The following is a 9194-nucleotide window of genomic DNA, read 5'->3' as shown; positions in this document are numbered from 1 at the left end:
CTAGCATGACCCTCTGGGCCTGGCCAAGCCAGCTGCCAGGAGAGGTGTGAAACCCGAAAGGAGAGACTTGGGTGCTCAGCAAGCGTAGGTCAGAATGAGCAAGGGCTGGCACCATGGCCTCCTGAGTGCTTGAGATTAAAGCCTTCACTATCACACCTGGCTCAAACGGCCTTTCAAACACAGGTCACCAGAAGCCACGCACCTGCCCTTGGGTTTTCTGTTTGCAGTGCTTTCAAAGGATGACGCATCCACCTGAATCTCATCTTCATCCTGCAGAGCTGCATCCAGTGCAGCCTGGACCTTGGGAGAAATGGCTGGGCCCTCATAGTCCCTGGTCGTCCGGCTGGGCATATCTAACTCCAAGAGCATGATGTTCTCCGCCTGCGGAAGCACAGCAGTCGTCAGCAAGTACAAGGAAGCCAGACACCCTCTGAGACCAGAATTGCAAGCTACTTGCCATAAGAGGCTCCCAGGTAATGCCAGCACTCAGGGAGACAGAGGCAGGTAGATCTCTTTAAGTTCAAAGCCAACACGGTCTACACAAAGTGAGTCCAGGACAGACAAGGCTACACAGAGAAACCCAGTCTTGAAAAAAAAAGAAAGAAAGAAAGAAAGAAAGAAAGAAAGAAAGAAAGAAGCCGGGCGTGGTGGTGCACGCCTTTAATCCCAGCACTCGGGAGGCAGAGGCAGGCGGATCGCTGTGAGTTCCAGGCCAGCCTGGTCTACAAAGTGAGTCCAGGATGGCCAAGGCTACACAGAGAAACCTTGTCTTGGGAAACAAAACAAAACAAAAATAAAATAAAATAAAAGAAAGAAAGAACCTCCCAGGAGGGCTGGAAAAATGGATCAGCAATTAAAGGTGCCTGCTACCAAGCCTGATGACCTCAGTAGCCCACATAGTAGAAAGAGAATTGACTCCCACCATTTTCCACTGATCTGCACACACGTGTCAATACACATGTGCACCCAAACACACAAATAAATGTAATGGAAAAATGTTTCAAAAGAGCCTGTCTAGAATGTTAGTTGTGTGTGCATACGTTTGTGTTTGCACATATGTGTGTGGGCGCCAAATGTCAGGTGTTTTCTATTGTTCACTTTTAAAAATTATGATTTTTTTTTGGTGCACTGGTATTTTGCCTACATGTATATACGTGTGGGGGTGTCAGATCCCCTGGAACTGGAGTTACAGGCAAGTGTGAGCTGCCGTGTGGGTGCTGGGAATTGAACCAGAGTCCTCAGCCAGTGTGCTTAACCACTGAGCCATCTCATGTGTCACAGTTTCTTTTCTGTTGCTGTGACAAATGCCATGATCAAAAACAATCCATGGGGGAGGAGGGAGTTTTATAATATACTTCAGATCATATTCCAGCATTAGAGGAAGTGAAGGTAGAAAGTCGAGGCAGGGCCGGGCATGGTGGTGCACACCTTTAATCCTAGCACTCGGGAGGCTGAGGCAGGTGGATTGCTGTCAGTTCAAGGCCAGCCTGGTCTACGAAATGAGTCCAGGACAACCAAGGCTACACAGAGAAACCTGTCTCAAAAAAACCACACACAAAAAAGTTGAGGCCAGAACCTGAAGGCAGGCCTGCTTGCTATTCTGTGCTCTGACCAGGGGACACATTAACAGCAGGGGAGTACAATGGGAACCATGAGAAATGTTAGCTGGCTAACTTTCTCCTACAGCCAGGAACACCTACCTAGGGATAACACAAAACACAGCAGGGCCGTCCTGCATCCGTTAATAATCAAGATAACTCCCCACAGACATGCCCACAGACCCATCTGATCTAGACAATTCTTCAATCCAAGTGTTCCTCTCAGGTGAGTCTAGGCTGGGTCAAGCTGACAATCGGAGCTAACTAGGACAATATGTATGTTTAATTCTTTGGTGTGAACACAGTATCCGGTGTGTATTTAGGGTAATGCATGTTTTGAATTATTTGGGGTGGGGTGGAGAGGACGAGTTAAATGTTTTACAGATGTGTGTTAGTTTAATTTGCCTTCAATATTGCTCGGATCTACTGTTTCCTTGTTAATTACTTGAAATTGTAATGAAGCTGCCAGCTATAATATTTAACCTATTTCTCCCTTCAATGCATTGAGTCTGGTTTCATGTTTCTAGGCTTTGCAGTGCACATGATTGTAAGTAAGTAAGTGCCAGTATCTTCTTGGAACCTTTTTGATTATATAATGCTATTTATAGATTATTCTGTCTTTTTAATTATCTTCCCTGTCTCTCTCCTACCTAGCTGTCTGTCTGTCTGTCTGTCTGTCTGTCTGTCTCTCTCTCTCTCTCTCTCTTTCTCTCTCTCTCTCTCTCTCTCTCTCTCTGTGTGTGTGTGTGTGTGTATGCGCGCGCGCGCGTGTGATCTCCTTCTATCCTATGTACACGAGGTAGCCTGAGACTCATGGCAATCCTCCAGCCTCATCCTCTGAGGTGGGAGGGATCATACTCAAGACAGGAGATTTTAATTCTCTACCCTGATTTCCTGAAATTTTCTGCTTTTATTTTTTTGCAATAAACATGTCTCTCACAAGATGTGAAAAGGTACAAAGAAGAAAACAGTCAGCACTAATAGATGACATGGTTGTTCCAGCTGCTCGGGAGGCAGCAGCATCTGTGCGCCCCTGGGGAGCAGGTGCAGGGCAGGGTGTGTGCTTGAGGGACGCGGTGGTGGCCCTGCTTGATATTTGGCCTGTGAGTTGTCTCATCCCAGACCCTTTCCAGGGTGCAGAGAGAGCAGCGAGCACCACACCACAGCCGCTGCCCACCGCCTCCAGGAAGTCTAGCCTAGCGCTCGGGAGAGCCAGGAGGGGCGCCATTCATCAGTGTGAAATATTCAGACAGCAAAAGAGTTTCTCCAGTGAGACAGGCAGATGGCTAGAACTAAGCATTCAGAGTTTGCTACTTTCAGTTCCACTTTTGATCATGTCTGTCCCCTGGAAAGCCACACATTTTATTTGTGCATTTAACGCCCCCCCCCCCCCCGCCCTATTTTTTTTTTTTTGACTCAGTTACAAAAACCTGACAAGTTATGCACCATCTGAAAATGCTAGTAAAAACGCATTGGAGGCTTCTGCCTGACCCCGCCCTTCTTCCTCCCTGTAAAATCCCACACAATAAGCAGGTTTTACTTTCCTTTCTCTATTTTAAATGACTAAACACCAAGAGGAACAGTATCTAGTTCATCTGACTCTGGCTTGAAGGGAAGATGAAAAAAAAATTTTTTTAAATGAAACCAGTTATGATGGCTCATACATGTAATCTCAAGTGCTTGGGAGACTGAAGCAGGATTGCCTGGGTTTGAAGATATTTTAGGTTACATATAGGTTTGAGGCCAGGCTGAGCTATATAGAATGTGATCCAGTGAAAATCTTTCATTACAAAAATAATACAGGGCTAGAGAGATGGCTAGGAGGTTAAGGGCACTGGTTGCTCTTCCAAAGGTACTGAGTTCAATTCCCAGCAACCACATGGTGGCTCACAATCATCTATAATGAAATCTGGTGCCCCCTTCTGGTATACATAATGAACAAATCTTTTTTAAAAAATTAAAACAAAAATAACACACACACACAAAAAAAAACACCAACTTAAGCTAGGTGGTGGTGGCGCACGCCTTAAATCTTAACACTTGGGAAGCAGAGGCAGGCAGATCACTGTGAGTTCGAGGCCAGCTTCATCTACAAAGCGAGTCCAGGACAGGCAAGGCTACATAGAGAAACCCTGTCTCGAAAAATAACAACAAACAAACAAAAAAAACATACAAACAAAAAAACCAAAATTAATACAGGTTGCTCACAGATAGTTGCAAAATACAATTAAGTGAAATGAAGGACCTTTACATTGAGTACCAGTCAGAGACAAGCACAGTTCACGTGTTCATGTTTTTCACACACCAGGTTCTAGCACAAACCTTTACATTTTTGTTTTGCTTGCTTGTTGAGATATGGCTTTTATATGTAACTTTGGCTGGCCTGGAACATTTTATATAGACCAGGCTAGCTCTTAGTTACTTCATGCATGCTGGATTGCAGATATGTGCCATCATGAATAGTACAAACTGTTTTATATCTTAGTAATACACAGCGTCTTATGCAGAACACGGCTGCTCTGGCAACAGATCACATCCAAAGAACTAGGTCTGTGGGATTTGGCTGGAATACAAACATGCCTTTAATCCAGGAGACGGAGGCAAACAGATCTGAGTTCAAGGCCAGCCTGGTATTGAGCAAGTATCAGGTAAAGAAAAGTTTGGATCCAGGCGTGGTGACACATGCCTTTAATCCCAAACAAAAGTAAAGTGCTTTGTAGAAGTGAGCACTCATGTTTGAAAATGATATCTAGTTGAGTGGCAGAAAAGGTGAAGAATCAGAGATTTGACAGAATAGGATACGCCCAACTCTCATGAGAAAAGAGAGGAAAGGGAAACTACTTAAGAGGCAGTTTTTCAGAGAGAGGAGGCGTTTTGTTTTTTGTCGTGTTTGTTTGTTTTGTTTTTTAACCAGGACAGTAATAAAGAGATGGGTTGCAGAGAGAGAGCTCAGGTGAAGACAGAATGAGCCAGAAAATGAGAAGCCAGAAGGTTAGAGCAGATTGCTGAGTTAGTTTGAAGCCAAGCAGAGGAATTCTGGGCTGACAGAAGCTAAATTAAATAAGTCAGTTGGGAGAGGAGTTTGAGCCAAACAGCTGAGTTGAAGCAGCCAGCCCAGAGCCCAGAAAGAACAAATAAGGGTGCGCGTATTAAGCAGTAAGTCTCGAGGCTGAAAACATTCTAGGCCTCGGTTAGATTATACAGAGGCTAAAAGCTTCCAGGACCAGGCCTAGGCCAGCAGAAGGAGGTAGCAAGCCTCCCAAACAACAGTTGAGCCAGGAGAATAAAAGTGACTTTGACAGTGTCTCCCAGTCCATCCCGTACCAGCTACCTGCCCTCTAAACAACAGGACTAACTGCACAGGGAAGACAGGAGAGATCAGTCAGAGGGCAGTCAGACATCAGGTATAGGCCAGCACTCAGAAGTATGGAGAAATAGAAAATCTATAGCACTTTATTGCAAAGTATTTTGGGGTAATTAAACAGTGCTCAATAATGTCACTTTAGGGCTGGAGAGATGGCTCAGAGGTTAAGGGCACTGCCTGCTCTTCCAGAGGTCTTGAGTTCAATTCCCAGCACCCACATGGTGGCTCACAACCATCTACAATGTGATCTAATGCCATCCTCTGGCCTGCAGGTGTACATGCAGGCAAGCACTGTGTACTTTAATAATAAATAAATAAATATTAAAAAAAAAATAATGTCACTTTAAGTGACTATGCCACTGACACACGTGTTACATGAAGTAGTAGCTCCCTAGGAAAGGCCCATGACTCACCACTGAGCATCTGTATCTTTCTAAAGTCCTCACAGAACTGCCAGCACTTCCTTAACTGCTGATGTCTACCGCACTCCGTGGACAGAGAGCTTGTCCCCCATTCCTTCCTTGACCTGAGGTTCTAAGTCTCGCTCTGCCTTTCATGTTTTGAATCTGTGTGTGTGAGTGCAGGTGCAGGTGCGTACAGGTCTGTGGAGACCAGAGAACCACCTCTAGCATCATCCTCAAGAATGCTGCTCCCTCCTCTCAGACAGGTGCCTCATTGGCCTGCAGCTCCCCGTTGGGTTAAACTGGCTAGGATGTGAGCCCAGGGGTCCTCTTGTCTCTGCTGCGCCAGCATTAGGGTTACAGGCACACCACCAGAGCTGGCGAGATGGCTTGTGAGGAAGGGTGCATGCCACCAAGCCTGTCAACCTAAGTTTTGTACCAGGACTCCCATGATGGAAAGAACCAACTTCTGTAAGTTGTCCTCTGATACTTGCTGTGCCATGTGCATGCATGCCTCCTTGTTCCCACAAACAGACATGCACACATATTTTTAAAAATGAATAGAACTTAAACAACTTTTAAAAAATCCACAAATGGTCTTCTTACCCTGTATCGGGGCTCGGGCCGAGTCATCATGGACATCCGTGCATGCTGGCACAGTGGTCTCTTGTATCCCACGGCAGAGACTGGCCGCTTCATCATCTGCTGGTTCCTGAAAACAGATGACAGTGGATAAGGCCCTGCTGGAATATGCCCCACAGCCCAGGACGAGGCCAATGGGATAGTATTCAGAGAGCACTCTGATAAGTACTCCAAGCCAGAGAGAGAACTCAAGGCAGTAACTCCTGGGGCGAAGGCTGACAGGAGCCGGTTGCTGACTGCTCAGCCTTTTGCTTGGGGCGCCGTCTGATTCAGTGTGGGCTCCATGCTTCTTTTAACCTGGAAGGAATCCCAGCCACTCTCTTGTTCTCAGACAGCAGACAAACACAGCTACCAGCACTACTGCTTTTGCATCCTTGACAGACAGCCCCACATCCCCAGAACAGCCCACGTGTACATGGACACACATACAAAATCACTCCTTTGTCCTGTGGCCTAGCACACCTCACTTAATAGGGAGGAGGAAAATCTGAGGTCATGGGAAAGGCTATAACTGACTAGCTCAAGGGTGATGAAGCCTCCCAGGTTCTAATACCATCATTGGTACCCAGCTTATCCCTCCTGGGCCTGGGCCTGCCACAGCATCAGGGCTCCAGGTGTCAGTGCACTCTCCCCAGATCCCAGGGCCCAGTTCCATCTTGCAACATTCTTTCTGTTTTCCCACCAGCAAGTCTACTTCAGGCCAACTGTGACTTACTCCAGTCTGGTTATAGGATGTAATTTCCAATGGTCTTCTTCCTCATCAAAAAAGGATCTATTCATAATTTTATTCTTCTCTTCCAAGGGAATAAAGTTTTCTATGATAAGATGCCTGTAAGAATACACATAGATGAACACAGATGAAGAATGCTCAGAGCCGGGCAACGGCACACACCCTCTCTGCCACCTGCCTCAGCCAGCTGAGTCTATGCTGCCATCCTAGGCTAGAGTGAGGACCTTTCTCCAGAAACAACAACAAAATAAATCAGAGTGTTGTCTATCTGTGAGCATGAATGTATGGAGCAACTAGGTAAGTGACTCCGCAAACATCTTGTGAGCAAGTACTATAGGCCAATATGCTACACAGAACTGAGATACAAACACGAAAGACACCTGCTCCTCTGCTGATACAAAGAATTCACAGTACAGCATGGATAGGTGCAAAGAGTGGCCTGTCCCAGGAATACAATGATAGGCGTGGCCCAGAAGCCATCTAGGACAAACATGTGGTACCCACAGCATCTGTAGTGGGCTTCCCCACTGCTGAATGCAGGCCAGAGATAAAACTGCTCTCTCAGCCCTGTGACTTGCTGCCCAAGCTGGAACACTATCCATTCTAATCATCCAGGTTGGTAAGAAGATGTAATAAAAGTTCCCTTGACCACCAAGAATAAAGCTGAAGGGGCTGAGAGATGGCTCAGAGATTAAGAGCACAGAGCACTTTTCCAGAGGTCCTGAGTCCAATTCCCAGCAACCACATGGTAGTTCACAACCATCTGTAATGTAACCTGATGCCCTCTTCTGGCCTGCAGATGTCCATGTAGGCCACTGTATAAATAATAATTTTTTTTTTTTAAATAAAGATGATTCCTAAGAAGAGCCTCCCCTGAGCAGTGGCCCGGAAGAGCATCAGACTACCTGGCAGGTGCTGTGTGCTGCAGTCCTAGCTCCCCGAGCCTGAAGCAGGGGACAATGAGTAAAAGACCAACCTGGGCTGCGCAGTGCGGTTCAGGCCAACCTGGGCTACTAAGCAAGAGGAATAAAAAGAAAAATATTAAACAGAAAGAGAGGACCCACTAGATTATCTCAGTGACTGTGGTTGCCCATATTTGCCTCCATTATTTCAAAACCTCAGGACAAACAATGCCAAATGGATGTTACAATGGGATAGACACAGGACAAATGCCTCTGAAATACAGGGTGCTAAGGAAGATATTTTAAGATTTATTTACTTATATGGTATTCTGCCTCCATGTGTGGCTGCAGGTCAGAAGAGGGCACCAGATCTCATTATAGATGATTATGAGCCACCAGGTGGTTGCTGGGAATTAAACTCAGGACCTCTGGAAGAGCAGTCCAGCACAAGGAAGATATTTTAAAAAGAGAGATTATAACAGTAAAATTGGATTCCTCAAACAGTTTGAAGATGTGCTATTTTCTTTATTTTTTTAATTTATTTATTTGAGTTCACAGCCAGCCTGGTCTATAAAACTAGTCTAGGACAGCCAAGTCTACACAGAGAAACCCTGTCTCGGAAAAAAAAAAGAAAGAAAGAAAGAAAAAGAAAATACCTTTAATCCCAGCACTGAGGAAGCAGGCAGAGGCAGGGGGTGGGGGAGAGGCAGGCAGCTCTCTGTGAGTTTGATCTGGTCCCCCTAATGAGTTCCAGATCAGCCAGGACTACACCATGAGACTCTGTCTCACAAGAGAAAAAGAAAGATCCAGACATCCATCTTGTTGGTGTGTTGATGGCTAAACAGTAATGTCACCTACAGAGATGGTTTTCCATTATTGTTTGGTTGGGTTTTTGTTTTGTTGGCTTTTTCAAGACAGGGTTTCTTTGTGGAGCCTTGGCTGTTCTGGACTTACTTTGTAGACTAGGTTGGCCTCAAACTCACATCAATCCCCCTGCCTCTGCCTCCCTAGTGCTGGGATTAAAGGCCTGCGCCACCACACCTGGCTCATTATTGTTTGTTTTTTAAGACAAGATCTCATTTGTATAGACTGGACTGGGCTTGTGATCCTCCTGCCTCAACCTTCCAAGTGCTGAAGTAACAGACCTAAGTTGCTACACTTTATCAGCTACAGAGCATTAAAACATACATTGCTCAGGGGCCTGGGGACACAGCTAACTTGGAGCGTTTGCACAGGGCCTTGGTTTGCTCTACAGCACAACATAAAGTAGGCACGATGGCCGTCCTTGGTCACATAATCTGAGACCACACTGGGCTACATGAGACCCTGTTCCAAAAATTAAATAAATGAAGTTTTTAAAAGATGCCCAGACTTCATGAGAACAATAACTCTGGTTGATGAATACTCGGGTGTTCATTTGATAATCAGAAAAAGAGTTTACAATAAGAGTAATAAAAGATTCTTTCTTGAATGACAGGTGAGGCCAGAGAAAGGGACAGGAAGGTAAGGGTGAGGAGATGGGAAGACTGCGTGGTGACCTCACAGAAGCAGACTGAC

At 45.7% G+C, this 9194-nt stretch overlaps 1 protein-coding gene across 2 annotated transcripts in view; it reads right to left on the bottom strand.

Annotated features, from left to right (window-relative positions):
* The window catches only part of KIF3B (kinesin family member 3B), a 39735-nt gene that overhangs the window by 3523 nt on the left and 27018 nt on the right, over positions 1 to 9194 (bottom strand). For both annotated transcript variants that reach the window (XM_084775992.1, XM_084775993.1), the window contains exons 6-8: positions 6721 to 6834; positions 5970 to 6075; positions 203 to 381 (exon numbers count right to left, since the gene is read on the bottom strand). In XM_084775992.1, coding sequence (XP_084632118.1) covers positions 203 to 381; positions 5970 to 6075; positions 6721 to 6834 — 399 coding nt within the window. The remainder of the gene's footprint in view (positions 1 to 202; positions 382 to 5969; positions 6076 to 6720; positions 6835 to 9194) is intronic.

The sequence above is a fragment of the Acomys minous genome, assembly GCF_964271855.1.
Source record: "Acomys minous genome assembly, chromosome: 3".
Classification (NCBI taxonomy): Eukaryota; Metazoa; Chordata; class Mammalia; order Rodentia; family Muridae; genus Acomys; species Acomys minous.
This window is presented reverse-complemented; position numbering and strand designations above follow the sequence as displayed.